The 22,935-nt window shown below is 40.2% G+C and overlaps 1 protein-coding gene across 1 annotated transcript in view; it reads left to right on the plus strand.

Annotated features, from left to right (window-relative positions):
• Positions 1–1,763, plus strand: part of DPY19L1 (dpy-19 like C-mannosyltransferase 1) — a 45,209-nt gene extending 43,446 nt beyond the window's left edge. Inside the window, exon 23 of the mRNA XM_032699227.1 lies at positions 173–1,763. Within this exon, the coding sequence (XP_032555118.1) occupies positions 173–329 (157 nt within the window). The 3' untranslated portion in view covers positions 330–1,763. The remainder of the gene's footprint in view (positions 1–172) is intronic.
• The last annotated feature ends 21,172 nt before the right edge of the window (positions 1,764–22,935 follow it).

Genomic DNA, 22,935 nt, shown 5'->3' on the forward strand with positions numbered 1-22,935 from the left:
GTTTACTGATTTTGTAATCTGATAATGTCTAGTATAAAGACAGACTTAAAAAAATATATATATCACAATCAAGTGTTCATGGGGCACTATAAAACTGAGTTCAGCAAGCTAAATGTTTGGGGTTTTTTATGGCATTTCTTCATTTCTCTTTTTATATTCATATGTTTTCTAGGCCTGGTTGCAGTATGCCTGAAATTTGGGATGTCGAAGATCCTGCCAATAGGGGAAAAATTCCTTTATGTACCCTTATGAGCAAGAATTCCAGGCCGTATTTCATCACAGTATTTGAAAATAGCAATTACAGAGTCTTGAAGATTCCAAAGGAATAACATTTCAATGCAATGAAGCATCGGTCTTTCAAATCTTTAAACTATTAACTGTAAGAATTCTAAGTCAGAAATACCTTTTCTACTAGACTTAAAATGGAAAAATGTGTATTTTATTTTTTACCATTTTAAGTGAATTCTGATTATAGAAATATCTTAAACCTAACAGTTTGAATTTCTATTTCAGGGTCAGTCCCTTGAGATTTGCTATGCAAATGATTATATGTTTGCACATTTTATTTAACACTGATCCAAAAAGAGTTAAAAGTAGCTATGGAAAAGTTTGTAGGCGGACTTGAAACTTCATTTCTTTTGGTGCATGTTCCTGGAATCCTATTGATATTAAAAAAGAAGACTAATAAGGGTAATATTTGCAGTAAGCAATAGTTTAGCTTCTCAGTGTCCAAGGGTTTTTAGCGTTGTTATGCATTCACAATAAGCTGGCATAATATACATGAAATTTTTAAGGGAAAATGCTTTATTCAGGAAAAATCTGTCATAGCCTTAGAAAGATAATAAAATAAATCCTTCACTGCCTTAACTAGACCTTCAGCGCCTAACTTGATAAGAAATTACTTTCAAAATGTATTCCCTGTTTTCTTTCCCCATATATTAGATCCTCCCTGGACTTTATCATCAGCATTAAAGAAAAATTAAGCCCCAGTTGTGATATGGGTGTAGTCAGTCGTGTGGGTGTAATTGCTTCAACATTATTAGACTGGTTCTGCAGTTTTTCTGTCATCTTGGTGTCACACCAATATTATAATTAGATAGAGAATTCACTTTCGAAGATACCCAGTGCAAGGACACCCTTTAGTCGTTTACCTGACTTGGTAGAATTTTTGTATGTTTATTGCCATTGGGAAGTATCACAGTAATTGTGATTCTACAGTATAAGACTTCTAAAGTCTGATGTTTTGCTGTATATCATTCATGTTTTGGATTTGTTTTGACTTAGTTGTTTTTTTTTTTTGTTCAGACATCAGTCTATTGGTATGACTGATCTTTTTAGCCCTAATAGCATCTAGCAATTCTAGGTGCTATAGGGATACCATCCATCACGCCTATAACAGTATCAATTAAATGGGAACCTGTGATAAAGTAGTAGTATAACAGCTGATCAGTATTGTAAAACTTCTTATTTTTTTAAAATCTGTTTTATTGAAAGGGTGAGGGAGAATGGCTGAAAATGCATTAGCTTTTTAACTTTTACAGAATAGCTTTTGGAAAAATTTCTATAAGGAAACTCACAAAGAAAGGGCTTTTGGAAAGTCACTTTTTAAAATGTTAATTGAATTCAAGGAAGCAGGAAAAAAAATCTTTATATAAACATTGTGACTAGTGTTTCGGCACAAAAAGGTACTGTATTTTTATGAAGTTTATGCCAACTGTTGACATGTACTTATGTGGTTAAATAAAAAAAGAGAAAGATGGAAATTGTTCTCACGTTTCTGATGGATGTTACACTTGTCTCTTATGTCCGTAAACTGAAATTTAATACAGGTGCCGCAGCAGATACGATTGAAGCTGAACCTTCAACTAAAAATGCGCAGAAGTGCTTCAGACAATTAAACCAAACCCACACACCTCTTTCTAGCCTCCTTTTTATTCAAAATATCAGTGCAGGAATATGTGAAAAGGCATTGAGAAAATGTCAAATACTTATTTAGAAGGCAAAGTGAACTTGGAAGGCAGTTCAAAATTATTCTGGTTTTGTTCTAAGTTTCTAAGCTCTAGTAATCAAGAGTGAAGCTCTAATACTGGTAGAATGAAGAAACATTTGAAAGTTAAAGTTCAAATATGTGCTTTAGTAAAAATGTTCATTATTTGATGAGGAAGTGACTGTTACTGTATACACCGCCAGACACTGTAAATTTTCAGCTTGTCTTGAGGTATATTATGCTGTCCCTCTCTTTAAACTGGATAAACTCAAATAATTATTGTCATCTGATAAAATTTAGTCATGAAAAAATACGAAGTAAAAAATGCAATATATGATTTTGGGGAAGAAGTATGGGAATTCTTGAATTAGGTGTCTCATGTTATGAATTTGTTATTGTCTCAGTAATTTGCTCTCAGTTTCAAAGGAAAGAATTTGAGTTTAAATAACAAAACATCTTACACATAGGACCACCATGTTAAACATTAACCTTATCACTGCACCTTGAACCAGAAAACACAGCTTTGAGACTTCTGAGCTCTCACTGAAGTTGGTTTTCCCTTTGCAAGATCCTAATCAATAAATGTGTAACACAAGTAAGTTCATCACTAAATATGTGCTGGCTTTGAAGTAATTTAGGCATGAGACTGGAATACTTCCATACCTGAAAACAGTTTCTATTCCATTTTAGTAATATTGGATCATTGTGCTGGTTTTGGCTTAGATCTTATGTTTTGGCAGAGCCAAGGTGTGCTGCCACACTGGCAAAGAAGTTGGGGGTGCATTAGGAGAAGACACAGCCATGACAGGTGTATCCTGTCCAAAATGACCAAAGGGATATCCCAGACGATATGCTCAGTATATAAAGTGGAGGGAAGAAGGAGAAAGGGGAGGATGTTCGGAGTGATGCTGTTTGTCTTCCTGAGTAACTGTTAGGTGTTATGGGGCCCTGCTCTCCTGGAGATGGCTGAACACCTGCCTGCCCTTGTGCAGCAGTGCTTTCAGGCTTTTTTTCCTTTCAGGCTTTTTTTCCTTGTGTGCACAGCTTTTACTTTCCCTATTAAACTGTCTTTATCTCAACGCCTGAGCTTTTTAGCGTCTACCCTTCTGATTCTCTCCCTAATCCTGCTGGTGAGGGAGTGAGTAAGTGGCTGCTTTGTGGGGCTTGGTTGTGAACTGGGGTAAAACATCCAGATTTGTCTGTTGGAATCTGAAATATTTATTGCTTTACATTAAATTTCTTCAGTACAATGGACACAATTACAATTTGGTATAAAGCTTCTGATAATTTTGCAAACTAATATTTAGTATGGAGACCAAATGAGGCACCTATTCAGTAGTGCCCTGCACTTCATCATACTCATGTACACCATATAAAAAATGCCCTTTTTTCTTTTTTGGCAGTTCAGCTGAAACTGTGAAACTGAGTCAGTCAGTATCTCTTGGATTTTTATGACTAAGGCAGTTGAGTTCCACAACACAGGACTTGCTCCAAGTGAAAACTCCTTTAGCAACAGCAGATATGTAAGGAGGAGTATAAACCCAGGGTTGTCAGAAATCAGCATTGTTCTACATGGCATGCAGAACTTCTAAATGAGAGCTGGTCAGCAGGGCAGTGAAACGTTAGTGCTGCAATACATTCTCAGCTGTAGCTGTACAACATAAGTACAAAATCAAAGTCAAGTGTTGTGACAAACTGTAGCAGAGCTTTAAGCTGACCTGTTAGTTTGGAGCAGAGTAGTAGAAGGATTTACAGGGTTAGGCAGAATCTCCTCCTCAGCAAATTGGCTTCTTTCTGATCTCATGCTGTAATTTGCCATTACTGATGTAATTCATACAGTGTCTGAAGTCGTCAGTTGCTTGAGTGGGTTCATCATGTGGTAGTTCAACAACTTCATTACTTCCTGTTACAGCATGTGTAGAACACTTACTGCCAATACATCACGAGATATGGATAGAACACACAGACTGAATGAATAATATTGATTTCATATCTGGCTGAGGACTCAGGCAGGATCCCTGTGGCCAGTCTTCCATCCTGTCAAGGTTACCAGTGTTTAAATTGAGTCATGATTGCAAGCAACACTAGTTTTGCCTGTTTGGTAGGAAGGATGAGATCTGGTTTTTTTTTGCCTGAAGAATGACAACTTACTGGATTGCATTTAAAGGTGATTCTGAGCCTGCAACAGGACAACCTCTGAAGGGGAAACCTCCCTCCTTTTGATGTTCACCTGAAAGGAAACTAATAACTCTAGTTCATTCTTTAGGCTTGACCAAGCTTATTTTAGAAACCAGTGCACCAAATTCTTACTCCCATTACTAATTATTGCTGTGTTCAAGCACCCTGAACAGTATCATCTTCATGTTACTGAGCAACCAGTTGCTCAGCTTCTCTGACTACAGGTCCCTGGAGTGTCTCAGGATGCAGTTAGCAAACACTATTTGCAGGCAGTTAATGTTTTGCTGAAGGTATCTCTGCCTGAGCTCTGCAAAAAATCCTAGCCTCTTCTGAAGTAGTGGCTTTTATAGTTTCACTATTTCTGAAAATCCAACTTTTTTTTTTTTCTCGGCTAAAGCAAGTTAGCAAAGCCTGAAAATACCCCAGAGTAGGATGTCTCCTATTTTTTTTCCTGAATTAGCTTCATGATGGTGTTTGAATTGCTGCCTTGCTTTTCTTTGATTTTGAATGTTAAAATATAATGCATCTGTATTTGGAGAAGTTTGTCTTCTATTACTTATTAAAAAAAAAAGAGCTGAAGTTAGAATCAAGCTTAGTAAATGCACAGAGTAAAAATTTTTGCATTCCTGGAGTATTTCAAAGACCATTCAACTCAAAACAGAAGTTGTAGAAAAGCAATAGGTATAGATTTTTTCCATAACCGTAGTTTTCTTTGTTCTAGATCCTTGCTGGATTTAACTGCAGTTATCATGCTACAGGCTGCTGCATAAGAATCTTTGATTTGATAGTTTTTAGCTATTTTTGTGTTATTACATAATTTAATCATAGAACGGTTTGGATTGGAAGGGCCTTAAAGATATCTTGTTCCGATGCCCTGCCGTGGGCAGGGACACCTCACTCTATTCCAGGTTGCTTAAAACCCCACCCAATCTGGCCTTGAAAAATAAAAGGAATAATTATTTTGAAAAGGGATAAATGGAAACAAGATGACCAAAAGTAAGTTGTATTCCACAAGTTCTTTATTCAGAACTTTAATTTCAGAGTTTACTACCCTCAATGCTTAAAACAAATGTTACTTAGCAAGTGGTGCTGTCAGACTCTGATTTTTAAAGTAGCGAAGTCTTGGCTACTTACCTGAATAATTGCAGGTTTGTTTCATCCACTAGGTTTTTGCCTGAAATAAAATGGGATGCCTTTGGATTAGGAGCTTGTGACATGTATTGCCTTCCTTTGAACCCTCAGTGTGCAACTGAATTCATATCTGAATTTAGAAAGAAATGTGTCAGCACTGATGGTTTGTTTGGTAAGGTTGTCCTTACACATAATGAAGTAGCGAAGCAATAAAGTTCCAACTGAAATAAGCTGAAAAGCGTAAATATTTGCAATGTTGAGCTGCAGCTGGACTGCCAGAAGGAAACATGGTTTCGATAAAGTCAGACTATATGTGGAATGACTCTTTTTTTTCTTTTCTTTCCCTCCCTCCCCCCTGTGTTCTATTTCATTTTATTCCATTTCACTTTGATGATGGGAAATGGGATAAAACTTAACAGAATAGACTTGAGAAAAATTGCATAGCTGAAACTGAGAAGGTGTTTATATCTTCCAAACATGACCTGATTTTAATAAATCTTGTTAAGATGTTTGGCTCATGCCAGTAAACTAGGTGATGGAAGGATGTCCATGTTATCTGGTGTTCCTGTAAAAAGTAGAGTTCTGTCATTCTGTGTTGCTCTGCAATTCATTTATTAATGAGCTAAAAAGAGCCTGGCTTATTGCAAGGTTAAACCTGGAGTACACATTGTCATTAGGACCTCACAGAAAGGGTAACAAACACAGCTGGAGAAAAAAAGAAAAAAAGAAAAACACACACTTCATTTTTGTTTGTTTATATCTATTAAAAATTACTTTCTTGGCTCCCAATTCTATATGCAGCAGATTTCAATTAATTTCTGTGACATGGGTGCTCACCACTGTAAACTACTGAGCACATGCTGTGCTGTAATGGTGGGAACTGAAGGGGATGTATAACAACTATGACTGGACCACGTTGTCTTCTGTGTGGTCTTGAACTAGTGATCTAATAGGAGCTGGATTTGTTCTTAGTGAGGACTAAGCATGTTGCTGCTTCCCTAAGCAGCAAATCCAGATGTGGATTTACTGAAGAATTACTTCAAGCTGCTATGAATCAGAATGACATCAGTGTTAGGTCATAATGATTGGTGGTTTGACCAAGTTTCCTGGACTTTGACTGCAACTTTAGAGCACTTTGGACAGATGTTGTATACTGTGTCATGGTGTAATCCTTCAAAAGAAGGTCTGGCTAAAAATGTAACCAAGGAGAAGTACACAGAAGAGGTACTCTGGACAAAATGAGGGATTACTGGGATTCTTAATTGCTGGGAACACAGTGAAAAAATTTTAGCACAAAAGAGGTGAAAGAATGGCTTTTCTAAGGTCATAAATGATTTTGTGTGCCTACATTCTAGGGTGTGCAGTCCTGACCCAGCATCCAGAAAAAAAGTATTGGTCAAGTCAGTCACTCAGAATTGGCTACTTGAACTGGAACTTTAACCCCGAGATGTTGTTTAAAGGAAAGGCAGAGAAACTGATATCCTACAAGTAGCTTACTCCAGGACACCTATATAATGGTAGCTACAGTAAATCTTAAAAGTGTTTCAAGAAAGAAACAATTAATTTTAAAAAGTTTGGCTATGAGCAGTTCTTCAAACTGCTCTGGTTTGAATGTAGGACTAGAGCTTGCTAATTGTTTTTTGCTGCCACATGAAGAATTACACAGTCCTTCCACTCAAAGGCTCCTTTTTTTTTTCTTTCTGAGGCTGATGTTAAAGCACCTTGAGACAAGTCATTGAAGAAATAACAGGAGGATATTGTTCTGCTGTGCTAAGCACTTCATTTGGAAAGCTTTTGTGAAGAGCTGCGCTTAACCTATGCAATCCCCCCTCCTACTCTCAGAGATTTTGAAGCAGAAGGTGACATGTCTGGTGTGCTTAAAACTACAAAATTGGGAGTGGTTTGTGGTTGGTGATGTCACTTCAAAGCAGCGTTGTTTGCTAGCTCAATGGGTGTGCTTTCTGGATTGCTTCCAATCATTTAGACCCTCCTTGACAGCACATGGTTGCTGTTGCCTTTGCTGTCAGTGAGGTGAGGCACAGGATCTCTGTTTTTCCTATTACACTGTTTCCCCTTTTCTTCCCCCTTTTTTATTTCCTTATTACCACTGTGCTTCATCCAATGCCTTTGTATTATAGGTAATAGTTCACTCTGTGACCAAAGTGGTCACATCTGTACAGAGCAAGCAACTACAATGGAAAGTTACCTGTTCTGTGCTCCCCTATTTACATTCCACAGATAAGTAACAGTGATGTACTTCTTGATGCTGCTACCACTCTGTAAATGCCTACACTTCCTTCTGGAACTTTCTTCTGCAAATTTGTGACAAGAAAATACAGAAAATATACATGAAAGTTTTACTGAAAGCTTCACAAATCAGGGCAATTTCCTCTGATAAAGTGGCCAAAATGTCAGTAGATATTCTCTGACAACGTTACAGATCACCCTGTGTTTTGATGGGTCAGATTATACTCGGTAAGAACCAAGGGTGAGGGAAGTATGCAATTTGGAAATGCAACTGAGGGTGAACAGTACAGACATACTTCATCAGTTTCTGGTCTCCCAGTAGCCTTTCAATACTTTCTTATGTAAGGTGACTGTATGACTGCAGGCTGCCCGTTGCTGTTGTCATCTGAGCTGATAGCAGAGAGTGAGTGAGCAGAGAGACCATTTTAAGGTAAAAGGTGAAGGAGCCAAAATCTCTTACTGTCTCAGCTCATTGAATTCTCTGTATCTGTTATTTCTGTGCAGTCCGTGTCAGACATCCATTGCAGCAACTGCAGTCTTCCTGAACATTACCTGTATCCTTGGAAGTAGACCAGTAAATGAACTTCACTGAGTCCTGCGTGACTACTTGATTCACAACTGTGAGAAAATGATGAGTGGCAGCACGTGACCAGTAAGGTCCATCCAAAAGACACACTCAAAGCTGAGAAGGTGACATGCTGTGACGTGGGCTGCATCCTAACCTGCATAGCTGCCATGCCAGTGTTCAATCAGATTTCATCTGTGACAGGTATCACTGCCAGGGAAGATGCCATTCAAGTGCTACTCCAGTGACTTTAGGGAGATTGCCCTTGCTTTTAGTCTACTTTTCCTAGCATCCAGGAACCCATTTTCTTTAGTCTTTGTTTCATTAGTGGTTGGATTCAGTCTCATCACTGGATGAAACCTCATTGCCCATTTACTAGCATGTGTGGTTGATTTTGGAAGGATTTAGAGGAGTTTAAACTGAACTTTCCCTGAGGCAGAGATTTTCTACTTCCTCAGGATTACTGAAGTCTAAAACCTACAATTTGTACAAGCTGTAACACCACCTCCAAGTACTATTTGCTGACCAAGAAAGATTGAAAGACTGAGAGGAAACGTAGCAATCACATTCACTTGGAGAAAAACATTAATAAATTATTCTTTTTCATTAATTGTGTGAAAAATTGATTTAAAAATAAAATGAAGGATGAACACGTGAAGAAATGAAAAGTTATTTAACTCTGAGGGAATGGCTAATGCAAAATGCAGGTATGAGAATGTTAAATACAACCTTCTTCTAAAGGCTTTTCAATGATATTGAAATGGTGGAAGGATTTAGTCTGGCTAAAGCTGTATTTCCGCATACGTGACCAGCATAAACTGGAGTGCAACTGGTGAAGTCATTCTCCCCCAGCCAGCTCACATGCCAGCGTGAAATTTCACACCGTCAGTGCCATAAACCAGATCAGGAATCAACCCTGATGAAACTCACCTGGCAAAGTAAATTTTTTTTTTTTTTTTTTTTAACATCAGCTGAGTATATACTCTCAATCATCATGCAACTACAGGAAACCTTGGAACAACCAAGGAGAAAAGGCATCATGAAGGAATATACAGACAGTCAACACCAGCTTTTTTCAGCGGTTGGGTCAAACTAGACTGATTGAAAGTGTCTGTGATGCTGGGCCTTCAGGAGGGCCCCACTCTGTCAGTCCCTAGTAAAAAGCTTTTGAGATCCTACCTAATTTCAATGAAATTTCATGGGGAGGTAGAGCTCTGATAGATAATTTCTTACAGGTTTTGTTGTAACTGGTACACAGGAGGTAGGCAAGAGAGATCAGCATTACCTCCCGCACTGCAAAACCAGCAGAATGAGTACTTCTGCCCCAATCACAACACTGCTGTCTCTCGTCTGTGCAGATTAGCGAGGATATAGGAAAATGGGGTTATTGTGGCAAAGGAGGGAAAGGGAAGGAGAACAGGCTTCACTATTCATAGGGATATCAGTTTTTTCTCTTTGGAAAGTCCTTATATTTCAGAGCTTTTTCCCACACCTCTGCACATAGGAGGCAGAGAGAGACCTTTCACTGGAAAGATCAAGATGTCCACAAGGTATCTGTAAGGCATATTGGTTACATCAGCTTAATTTTGAGATATTATTTCCATTCTCCTACTCCAGACAAAAAAACCCTTCTCCTGCCTTACATCCATGGGCTGTGCTCAAGGAGTGTATGCACCTCCCCACCACTTTCTTGGCACCCCCCCGTATCTCAAGGGCTCGGAGGTGACAGCTGCAGCTGCAGCTCTTGCAGAGCAGCCCTTGCTGAGCAGCGCTGAGTCAGCACAGGTGAGACTAGCACCTGCTGCAGGGAGGAATGAATGTTACTTGAAGAGCTGTGGATACTCTGGCAAATCAGCCTCTGGGGGCTGCAGTTCTGCTTCCAAAAGCACAATAAAAAGCCAGATGGGGCTGCAGGTAGGCTCAGACCCAGTCCTGTAGTCAGGGGTTCTACCCCCAAGGTGCAGCCATGTGTCAAGTCATAGGCATCAGTACAGGCTTGAAAGGCAAGCCATGGAGCTGAGGGATTTCTGTGGGTCTGGTGCAGTGCACAGGTTTAAGGGGACTGGACTGGGGACAATGAGGGTGGGAAGTGTGCATTTTTGTCTCCACTTGACTTGAAGAACCCCACAGCTCTGGAGGAGACAGTGATGTGTGCTTCTCTAACACAGTGGGTTATTTCCTAAGATGTAGTTGAGTCGTATCTTAACCCCTTTATTGTCTGCTGGTAGTTTACTAAGTCAACCAAACTAAAGGGTGAACAAAGTTTTCCAGTGGTGTCCCCTTCACCAATGCAAGTGGAAACTGTTGTAAAGAGTGCTGAGCATTTGCAGTTGTCCATGAAGCCATTAGGAGGTTTGACTTAAAAACATAAATTTAGACCAAGTGGTGCAAGACTCCTCTTCTGTGTCTGTATGGCTGGAAGGATGAACTTTCTCACAGGGGTGTTGAGGAGATAATTTCATTGATATAAACTAATAGTGTGATGATGGGTATGAAATAACAATCTAAGGCAGCAAATCTGAAAAGCGTGGAGTAAAGAAGGTGTGTGGCCATGCCCTGAACACTTGGAATAAGGTAAACTAATGAAAAAGAATTAATCGAGGTAGTCTATTCCATCTGCTATATAAATCAAATATACTTTGTGGTAGTAATTCTGTTCTATATTGTGTTATGTCCAACATGTAGAAAGAATGAATAAATTAGCTATTACAAACAACCTTAATTTTGGCTTGTGCTAGTTTCGGAGGGATTAACTTTGACACATTTGTGGTTTTTCCGGTGTTTGGACGTGCATATGTGTGCTGTGTGGTCAGAGAGCATGTGCATATCCAAATAGTGGATCAATGCTGGCTCAGAATTTTCATCCGTGGTACCCTCACAATGCTTTGTCCTTGGAGTACATTTTACCAGACGATTGTTTTGGAAAGCTTTGACAGTTTGAAATGCTGCCTGCTTTCTGAGTACAAAGCCAATGTCAGCAGCTCCACAAGCTGCTGTTGCTGCCAGAAAGCATGGCCTGCTGGCTCTCTGCCTCCACCACCCTCTCCTTTGGTTAGCTGAGGCATTTGTGCAGCTTCACAGGGAATTGGATATAGGAACAGGTCAAGAGAATACTGTATTTCTGAAATTAAAGCTAATTTAAAGTGCTTGTGCAAATTAGGTATGGACATGTGCAGCTGAGAGCTGAATGTGAGGGAAACATGCATGCTGGAAACCCTCTAAGCCCTCTAAGAAATTTTATGTTACAAAGTCACACCCTAAAGCCTGAAGTTGTGAAAAGTGAGGTCTGGTTTTGATGCTGAAGTTGAGCATCTCTGAGGCTAAGCAGTGAGAAGCTGTGAATGTGTCCTGGATAGAGAACTGACCACATCTCACCCTCACCAGCACTTGTGGGGTCTCCTGTTCAAGGAGAGAAAATCCACATTAAAGCTGCAGATCTTTTTTTCCCATTATTTATAAAATGTTGACTCTTTCATGAAAATTGTTCAAGCTTATATTCAGGGTTTTTTTTTAATTAAGAGGGGAGGGCAGGTGCATGATAATACTTGACAAATATAGGTCATGACTTGGGCAGTCACCAGCTTTGAGTGTGCATGCACAGGTGGAGGGCATGAGCTTGCATTGTAGGGTGAAACTACATCTGTGTCTGAGATACCCTGTCTAAGGTAAAGGTTTGTTAATTTTATTTAGCATCCCCCCTGTTCTTCCTAAAATATAAAGAGAAGAAAACAATTGTGTGAGATGTGAAGAAAAGCCTCAGCCTGGAGAAATGGCTAAAAAGTTGGAGAACAAAGTTTTCCCATCCCATGTGGTGTCAACAGTTAACACTGACGTAGGTCTGAAAATCCAAGAAGAAATGTAAAGTGATTGAACTGTGCCAGATATGAGAGAAGCAAAGTTCTCATCCTCAGCTCAAATAGCCAGAGATTTGGGAAGAGTCAGGAAGTACGAGAATAAGTCTTTTGGTTCTGGTATATGGTTGTGTTGAATAAGCAGGCTTTGTAATGCTGTAGGTAGGTATCACCCAGAAGGGCAGGTACTAGGTACAGGCTGTCCACCCTGGCACTGGTCAGCTGTGTCTATCTGGAGGTAAAAGTGTTTTAGAATCATAGAATCGTTTTTAGGTTGAAAAAGACCCTTAAGATCCTTGAGTCCAATCACTAATCCAGCACTTCCAAGTCCATCACTAAACCACATTCCTAAGCACCACATCTACGTGTCTTTTAAATACCTCCAGGGATGGTGAATCCACCACTTCCTTGGGCAGCCTGTTCCAATGCTTGACAACCCTGTCGGTGAAGGAATTATCCTTGCATCCAGTCTAAACCTCCCCTGGTACAGAACTGTAGGCTTTTAGCAGTTGTTGTCCTAGGCATTGAAGTGCTGAAAAAATAATGACTGATGTGTTGAGCATGACTCAGTACTCAGTAGCAGCCCACATGGAGTGGGACAGATCCAGTGCCCTGCTATGCTGGAGGAACATGCAGAGGCCTGAAGGAGTTTCTGGAATCTTGCACATCCAGGACACTTGGCACCTAGAAGACCTGAATTACAGTGGTCTGGTTGAAAGAGCATTTATATGGTAACTAAGATCAGTTTGCTGTCTGGCAGCACAGCATAGTATCCGGTAATTGATTGGGAATGAAGCTCAAAGCAACAAGAAACTTGGAAATACTGAACTGACTGAATGCACATTGTCAGCTTCAATCTAAGGGTACTTAGTCACGGTCCAAAATAGCCGGGGTTTGTTTTCAGTTCAATGTTTCATATGATATTATCTCTATAAATTCTGTATGTTGGATCTCTAGAAAATTACTCTTGCCTTTTCATATTCTCTATATGTTTTTTGCTCAGGTAACTGCAAAAACATCACTCATTTCAGTGTAAAAGTTCCAATGTCAATATATTGTCCTTTGTAAACTGTATAACTAGATGAGATGCTAATATATAACCCAGAGAAGAATTCTCACTTTAGATGGAAATGCAAAAATAATGGAATTTTGCCATTCTGGAAATAGTTGTCTTTGTTTTCTTTGGATTTAGGCTGATTTAAACCCTCTCTTTTCTCAAGTGCTGGCTTACAGCTAGGGACAAGGGGTGAGCCTGAAACCTGCAGCACTGTGATGGTCTTTGACGTGATGTTGCTGCCTGTGTACAAATAAGGATGGGGTGATTCAAGGGCTGGGAGCATATTGACTCTGGAGTCAGGGATTTAAAGATTGTAGCTGGCGTAAAAGCAGAGACGCAAAGCTTTTATCTGAACAGCTCAAATGACAAAAGCAAAGTAGCTGCAGCAGTGCTGGCCCTGAATGTTTAGGCAGATACACCTCTGAATTGTGGTGGTCTTGATATCTTGCCCAGTCAGATGAAAAGCCACCTCATGTGCCTCTGTACAGACGCATTTGCATCCGTAATATTGCTCTGTCAGTGTCAGGGAGAGCAGAGAGACACCCAGGCACTGTTAAGGTGTGCCATCACCTCCTGCAGCCCAGAGAACAGCTGGGGACATTACAGGATCATGGAGCTCTTGTTTGAATTGTGAAGGGGGCTGGGAAGAACAGCCCGGACTTCTACCTTCAGGCAAGTATATTTCAAAGAAGTTAAAGAAACAGCCTCAGAGCAAGCTCAATGTGATGTAAATCCTTGAAGCAATGCAAGTAAAGAGGAATTCAAAGTGTAGTTAAAGGTCATGCACTTCACTATCAGTACCACAGTAAAATAGAATTAAAAAGAGGCATATAAATAACAAATGCTTGTGTCTGGATGAGTATAACGGCATTTTGAAAAGGACAAAGGATTCTCCTGAATAATATTTAAAATTTCATGTTGCAAATTGCTTGAATGAATAAAAATGACATTTTTAGAAGGTCAGAAATAGCTGCAGAAAGGTATCTAATTTTTAAAGTTCAGTAAAGGAATCTGTTTCTTACAGCCATGTTTCTGCTCATATTGCGTGCGACACTTCCAGCTGAGGAAGCTGAGCTGTAGTGGAACTGACTCTCTTGCTCTGTGGGTTAAGGAGCATCAATCTGGATGGTGGTCCTTTCTGTACAATTTTCGTTAACACAAGTGACTGTGTGAGCTACTTGATGAGCCCGACAAACATCTAGGAAAGTCCATCCCTGTCCCAAGGAAAGGTGAGGGAGAACTTCCGAGCATCTTGTGTAAATCACAGTCTATGTGGCAAAGCAAAAATACCTGGTGCAGCTGGCAGAGGTGGCTGAGAGGATTATCTGTAGATGTGTGGTTGGCACACTTTTCCTTCAGCCTTGCATAGAGCACCTTAGTGACATGCCTGAAGTGTCCCTGTTCTTGCTTTTATGCTTCTGGCCTCAGATTAGAACTTCCCTCACTTTCTGGGGGATGTTTTGCCAGGGGATAGAGTATGCTGTGGCTCAGGGACTGGCAGGGCACAGAAGGAGCAGGGACTCCCCCAAAGCAGACAACTCAGTGTCCTGTACTTGGAACTGATGCACTGAACTCACATCTCGGTGCTCAGCCTGTCTCCATTCAAATACTCCCACGCTTTAATGTGGTTTTGGTGTCAATTGTGTTATTAACACCTCAGTTAATTGCATACCACCATGTCAATGTAGTTTCCCTGCATTCCTACTCTTAGACCTTATCTTCCTGAAGCAAATGTCCCAGGAAAAGCAAGAGGATGGGGCTTGAGGGATGGTAGCATGAACTTTTGTAGAAAGGGTAATTGGTAGGATAAAGTTGTATTTTTAGGTACTCCTCTGAATTAGAGCTCTTCTGTGCTGCACATTGATCCAATGCATGAAGGGGCAGTGTCTGGCTTGCCTTGAAAAATGCAGCCAGCAAGAAGCAACGTTATACTCTTGAAAATGTGCTCATGACCCTTCCTCCTCTCCCTCCTTGCCTGGCAGGTGGAGAAGGTGAGCAGGGGATAAACCACATTGCCATCATTTGTACTGTGTTAAACAAGGCTCATGTGAGTTTTGAGTTGCCAAACTCAAACTCGGAGTTTCCCACCCAGGGGGAAATGACTGAGTGTTGAGGCACAGACCTACATCTTCTGGGGTTCAACCTCCCCGTAGCAACTTCTCTGTCTTTTTTGTCTTATTCTCTGACCTATTAGTCTTTTACATAGTAATGGACTGTATGTCACATGGAAACTGCACGTGTTACAATGACCCTTTATTTGGTGGTTTCTTTCTATCAGTTTTGTGCAATTCCAAGGCACAGTTACAGTGAGGGCTGAGTTTTGCTGCTTTAAATGCCCTTTAAGTAATTATAGTTACAGAGATGATATCAACCTCCTTTCCTCTAAAGCTGTACCCTGGTAAGGCTGTTTTATCACTATTGCATTTTTGGTAGTACATTTGGTCTTCTTAGACTAGCACTGACTTAAAAAAAAAAAAAGGGATTTTTCTGTGCTATCGCTTAAGTGTAGCAAGCATCATACACTTGTTTTTGGGTGGATAGTCCCTCGTGTGCAGGAGTGGATGGCACAAGCTACAGCGAGATGTGTGGTTAGCACTAGATCAAGGAACTGAACAAACAGGAATGTTTGGCCTGATCTCATCAGCAAATTAGATTAAATAGTCTTTGCAGCATGATTGAAGTGCTAGTTGTCACAGTGTCAAGGAACCCTCATTCCTGAGCTGATTGGAAAATTGCAGTTTTCCTTCTGGTAACTTTGAGTGCCTTCCCTTCCTTCCTCCTGCCCCCTGCTATTGTTTCACTCTGGTATTTCAGAGCTTGCTCATTGTGGCTGGTATTTCCAAACAAACAAAGTCACCTTCAGCAGCAAAAGAAACATTGTTTGGAAATTTGCTAGGGTAAAGTTGTGGGAATTGAGTTTTTCTGGCAAATGTGTAAATAACTGAAACTTGGAGTTTCACCAGCTGTCTTCATCTGTTTCAGGCAAGCTGACTTGGGTGCACCTTTGAATAGATGCTGATATGTTGGAAAAGCAACTCCATTTCATTTTTTTCCCCACTCCATACTGACTGAGGAAGAATTCAGCTCAAGGTCACTGTACAACCTGGTAAGACTGACTCTTTTCTTGTAATGGTGATGCCCTGCTGTTGTGGGACTACTGAAAGGTGTATAATGGCAAGCATAGAAAGAGCTGAATTAGGGGGCAGCACAGAGGTTTCACAAATCTTTGGACCAAACCTCTCCGTCCTCAGTGGGGGTTTGTCAGCAGTGACTTCATTCTTCAGGATTTGTGGTGGGAAGTTCTGGTTAGGTCAATACCATACATCCATCAGCTGATGTCTTGTGCACTGGTCTGGTTACAGATGCCCACTGTGCAAAGTGAGATGGCTCCCTTTGGGGAAGCGTGAAATGGCACTGGGGCCTGACCCTGACAGTTTTAAAGAAATTTTGTCACTAGCCTCTCATCTCTGTTAGATAGATTTATTGACACAGATCAATCGTAGTATCTGGTAGCTTGAACCAGGTGCCTCAAAAGAGGGACCATGAACAAAGAAATTCCTGGGCGATTAAACTCTTACAATCTAAAGTCCCTATCTGTCACATGCCAGTATGGAGAAACAACTGAGTTAGGGTCTGGGGTCTTCTCACTCTTTGTTGGTTCCCTGTTTTCTTACCAAATGATTGTGATGTTGTCTTCATACTTCCTTAACTAGGATTTGATGAGGGTTTCAGTTGATTCTGCAGTCAATGTTGTAATATGGCTGTTACAGTATATATACCATGATCTGGGGTCTATCAACTCTAGCTATTAATTTTTAAGTAATATTTAAGCTGCTAGCTTTGTCTATTCTGCCTATTATTAATGTTCAGACTGTTAGCTCCAGATTTCACTGTAATCCATCTTTGACTTCTACAACATAGCCACAGAGTTCAGATAAAGTTCAACTTGCAGCCTATCAGTTCTAGCTACTTATGTCTACTTTCAAAGAATATAAAATTGTCAACATGCAGGTTAGCCAGAGACAGGTCTTACATGGAGTACTCATGACTCAGTTCATTTTGTGTGTCTACAGGGTTGAGACTTTGGCAGGACACACCCAGTGTGGGAGGGAGGCAGGAGGGTATAGTGTGAAGAGTTTGCTACCTGTAATTCCAATTTTGTGTCAGTTAGAGGAATCTCATCAGGCTTGACAGTGTGTAGGCAATTTTGCACATGGATGTGTGCGGCTTTGCAGTGATCCTGGTGCAGATCTGTCAGGGCTGCTGCAGTCTGACCTCCCACTGTCCTCTGCAGCATGTCCCAAGCACCTCCCTGCATGCTAGTGGTTCTCAGAAATGATCTGTCTAGAAACAACTCTAACAAGAATAAATAGTTTTCTTTCTGACAGCTCGGTGGACGTGGTGCCTCAGATTCAGACTGGCTTCAATAGCTGTGAGAAAATCCATTGGTTTCAGACTCCATGGAGAGCTGTTACCCAAAGGCCTAACAAGCTGTCAGCCTAAAAGCTGTTACAGGATGCCGACCCCTTCTTTCTCAGCACCCTTGTCTCTAAGTGCATGGAGGTGTAGGTGGAATTGGCTGCCCTGTTGGTTTCTTCTGTGGAAATAATGAAGCTGAAGAAACCAAAGAAACACAAGGAAATGGGATTTATTCTAGCGCAACTAAGAGTTCAGCTCATATTTTCAGTTTGCAGAGACTATGACCCAAAGAATTGTTAAGTGAGTAAGTTGCCAAGGGTTTGTTGTAATGGAGGATGAAAAAGAAATTAGATCAACTTTATCATTCAGAGTTTGGGTGACATTTGAGAAATGCTAAATGAACCTTCAAAATGTCTCCAAATGTCTTGTTTAGGAAAAAAAAAAAAAAAAGAGGAGGAAAGTCAAAGATGCTCAGTCTGGTTAACAGTGACAATGAATGAGTGCATGTAAACAAATTCCCTCAAGCATTCATGAATGCATTTCCTCAACTACCAGTATTTCATCAGGTAATGAATTATTTTCACATCTGTCTTATTGAACAAAACGTACCATCATCTGAGCTTGAAGGTGAAGAGGGAGCAATATATTTAAAGTAAACCTGCTTGCAGTTGAACACAGACAGGTTATTAAAAAAACCCTCTGAATGCTCACAATATTACCTCCCTGTTCCAAGTAGAAAAAATGAAAACAGGCTTGATTCTGTGGTTTTTTTGATAGTACAACTTCACCATTAGTTTGTGTAATTACAATTTCAGACCTTAAAAAGCTGAAATAAAAATTGAATGGAATATTAGTATAGGTTAACTCTTGCGGAGACCCTTACCAGCCTGCCTTGTGCTTGTAGGTCCTGTGCTTGTGCTCCCACACATGAGATGCTGATACATATATATGTCCTTTCAAAGAGAGCTTCTTTTGAGGATGGCTCAAGCACGCTGAAGCCCCAGTGTTGTTGGTGGAACCATGGAGGGAATAGATTTTTTTTTCTTGCTGCTCTAGGGGCTGGGGTTCTCTCAGGGGGAAGCCTGACACATTCCTGCTTGCCTATGGGCATCCTGGCACTTAGACAAGGGCAGTTGTCAAATTTTTCTGAGTCAGAACTTCTCAATAGTCACTGTGTACCATGCTCCCTATGGGAAACTGCTTCAGGAAGGATTAATGCCCACTAATCCTCCATTCAGGAGAAAAAGGCTCAGGTGTTTGCCAAGCACCAACGAGGAACCAGTTTAGTCCTTTCTTCCCTCCTTGCATTTCTTTTTTTTTAAATAAATCCTTCTTAAAATTACAAAAGCAGATCCAAGCAGTCACAGTGACTCAGCTGTAGAGCTATAAACAGTCCACACTGCAGATTGAATTTGCAATTGGTAATATCACTGTGTTTCATCACCAAAATGAAAAATTACTCTTTTCCTACATGCTATATGCAAAGTACTACATGCAAAGATTTACATCAAGCCAGAACAGTTGCTAGAAGAGAAAAAGGGTGAACCAACATCCTCAAAGGGGTTAGAAACCATCTCCCTCAAGGCCCTGTTTTACCAGTACTGTGATCTTGGCTGGGTTTATCTGCAAAGGTAAAAGGAGACAGACCCAAAAGCAATATATGACAGAGCATTCATTCATAGACATATGTTTCATGGAATGGAATTTCTTTCTGATACCACCTGTGATATCTTTTTACCTCCAAAGATAACAATCGTGATATTTTTAATCTGAAACCCACCTAGAGCTACAGTAACTGCAGGTGCTACTCATTTCAGTCAAGCATTGAAGAATTACAAAGAATTAAACTGATTAAGTGTTAGCAAGGAATGATGAATTCCAAATACTGATATGCTAATTATAATAAGGTATTTGCAATGATTGCTTACAAGTGTAATTGCCTTTCTAATCGAATCCAGTGCTCTCCCTTGGTCATGGGACAAAATAGATAGGAGCATCCAGTCTTTTCTTTACCTCTGGTTTTTATATCTTATTTCTGTTCTTATAAGGCAAATGTCCCAACCGTGCATAAATAGTATCACAATGTTGTCCAGATTCTGCTGTTATGACTTTCTCCCAGGTAAGCTAAACAATATTTGTGTGTTTCTTTTGAATTCAAAGGCAGAATTTCTATTGATAACAATAGGACCAGGAGATCTCCTTCACAGTCCTGCAAGTTTCTTCCTAACACCCAGATGTGGTCTTATTCACCCCTTCTGTTAACATGCTCTGTTGAGATTAGGTTTCACTGTCCCACTTCAACAGTGAAGAAGATACCTGGGCACTTGACTCCTTCTGTTTCATTATAAACAATCAATGTTTAGAGTTTGTTTCTATCCAAAACTAAGGATGCAAAAATCAACCTGGGGACAGGACTACCATTTTACCTTTGGTTCTTACATTACCCATTATGGCTAACTATTGCTAAAACAATGCAAAGCCATGTAGAATATCTTTGCTTTTCAAATATTTTAAACTGAGGAAGGACTACTCAACTGTGCTTATAAAAAAGAGAAACTCCTTAACTTAGGTAAGAAGACATTAAAGATAAAGAATCCCACACTTCTTTCTCGTGGTTATTTCCTCCACTACTTAAAAACACCTGTGTTTTGTAAAAGCTTTTTGAAAACTATGTGATTTCTACATCTGTCCTTCCCATAGTGTATGGAAGGGTATTGAATGATGCCTTATTTCTTTTCCCTGATCTCCTTTGATGCCCTGATAACACTGGGAGCTCATGCTTTGTAACGATAACAATCGTTATTATTATCATCTCTAGTTCCTTCCTAGGCTTGGGCTTTCCAGCCTCAGCACCATTTCCTCTAGATAGAGGGGACTTTTTTTTCCCCTTGATGCATTGTTTGGTGCTTGACTGTACTCCTACACATTTTGTATAGGACTAATGTACTGAAAAACCTTATCCTGCTTTTGTTAACACTCAGCCCTCATCCATGTTTATCTGTTTGACATCTGCATACCTTAGCAGAAGTGATTTCCTTTATATTTCCAAATCAGTGATAAGCATACTGAATCAGATCAATACAATATTTCTCCACATTTTTTTGGTCTGCCTACAGGGTTCAGATTGCATGACACCTGGTAGCAAAGCAATTGCAAGAGTCCTGGAGACAGGACCTTAAGTGGAAGGTGATTTCTCAATGCCCTCTCTGCCTGCACTGCCCTGGCAGAGGCACCTGCTGTCAGCCCTGCCTGTCTCTCACTAATCCCCACATTTCCTCCCGTTCCTTGTCTGCATAGCAAGTGGATCTGGAGGATTAGACAGAAAGAGGATCCCTGACATCAGTAGGCTATTATAACATATTGGATTCCAACACACTGCAACACGGTGGTGGTAAAATTTCTGATGCTCTGTCAGGGATTTACGGTCCTGTAATGGGGTGGCAGGAGAAAGCCCTAAATGTGGGGGTTCAGTATAGCAAAACACCATGCTGATGTTCTGAAGGTAGCTGGGGGCTGTAGTAAACAAACTTTCCTGAGAGTCACTCTCTACTAGAAAAGTCTTCCACCCCCCACTCCTCTCCTTTTCAGCAATGCTTTAAAGAACTGAAAAACAACTTTAGAGCAGAAGTGCCACTTCTGTCTCTGCTTGCAGGTATGCCACCTGAAATAATATGAACTGTAAATCACTTTAATAGATAACAGCAGAAGCTTCACAAATCCTTGTGATTCAAACTTCAGAGGTAGCTAATGTAGCAATTCAGAAGACAAAAACTGGGAAACTGCAGTTGTGTTTTGTGCTGGTGGCTGAAAAGATCATGAAATGAATTCAGCTAATCATATAAAAAGTGTCAGTCAATAGAGTAATGGTTCTGTGTTTAAAGGGTTTAATGACTCCACTGGTGAATGTCCTGTATCTTGATAATCATTTGTCTTTGAGTTAATTATCTGAGTCATATTAGGTTTGTAAAGCAGAAATGAAGTGGTGGGTGGCTTTTATGACACCACAGACATATTAAAATCAAATTGCTATATTACTAATCTTAAAAGAAAATGTCTTGGCAGGGAAACACTTTTATTCCGAAGTTCACCTTTTCCTTGTGTCTCTTGAACAAACAGCAAAGCAATCAGTCATGCTGAGTCTTTTAACCAAAAGCCTTTAATTTACTGAAAAGACAGATGTCAGACTTGATGTGATTGTCTCCTAGACATAAAGGTGGTATATGTGCATAGGCAGTGTTTAAGGATGCAACTGGGTGCAACAGCATGCAGAGGTATCCAAATTGGCTCTGAATATGAAGTAGAATAGTCAGGCAGGGTACTGTGGCCTCTGACTCTTTTCCTGTAACCTCACACATGCACAGGAGTGCCATACAGAGGGCTACTCAAATAATGGGCTTGGACATGGCTTATTGGACCATGAGTAAATATTCCCTGGGCTCTTTCCAGTTTGATCCTTTCTCTCTGCAGACTGAGGTTCAGCCTGCAGACACCAGAGCACGTTACAAGTTACCTCATAGAAACCAGGATTTCCCCAAGGTGCAAAGAGAAGATGACAATGAATCCTCAAATTTTCCATGAAGAGAATCAAACCTGTGAAATACTCCAGGCCTGTTTTTGAAAGTCTATCTATGACTTTTCATCACACTCTGAGGGCAGGGTAGTGAATTTTCTTGAGTTTAAGACTTTTTGTCTACTGGGACCTTTGAACAGGTTCCATGGGTTTTATGCTGCTTAATCCCAGTTTGCAGTGGGAAGGAGTGAAACTGGTGTTCAGATCTTGAGCAGGAAGAGGTTTCCATTATTCCTTTAGTTCCTACAGATGGGACTCTGAGCATACTTGTGGACCCAGGAAGTATGTTATACCACTGCCAAACCCATACAAATGTCAAGAACATATCTGAGGTTCATGCACCGATCTTGGAGAGATTTCTGTTTCATAGTGTCACCAAATACATGCTGTTTCAAGATAGCTGGTATCCCATGATATTCCTGTCTCTCCTGTCTGTAGTGTAATTTGAATCCACTGAATTTCAGCAGGGTATCAGGACAGTCTTTTAAGAAACAGGAAACAAACATTATTTGTTTTACCACTCCATCACCATTTCAGTGATTTGTCTCACTCCATTTCTTCAGTGTTTTGTTAGATAATTCTATGTCAGTGTGCACTATTTTTCTCTTAGCATTTTGCTTGGCTGACCTGGAAAAAAAGTCTCTGCAACCTGTTTTTTAAATGTCAGTTTGTTTTGAGGTGGCAGTTAAATCAGTTCAGTCCTGCCCAAAATAGTAAATGTAAACACATTAAACAGGTCTTGTGTTCTCCCTGAACAGAGCCTGATCAACTCCTACTGAAACCAACAAAAAGAATCTTCCTGACTTGTGATAGGGCTGTGTTAATCTACCAGAAATATTTATTCATCACCCAACAGGCCTCCTCCAACAATGCAAACTGACGATCATGCTGCTTTATCTAAGAAAAGAAATTAAATTGATATAGATACTT

This window comes from Chiroxiphia lanceolata, chromosome 1 (assembly GCF_009829145.1).
Source record: "Chiroxiphia lanceolata isolate bChiLan1 chromosome 1, bChiLan1.pri, whole genome shotgun sequence".
In the NCBI taxonomy this organism is placed as follows: Eukaryota; Metazoa; Chordata; class Aves; order Passeriformes; family Pipridae; genus Chiroxiphia; species Chiroxiphia lanceolata.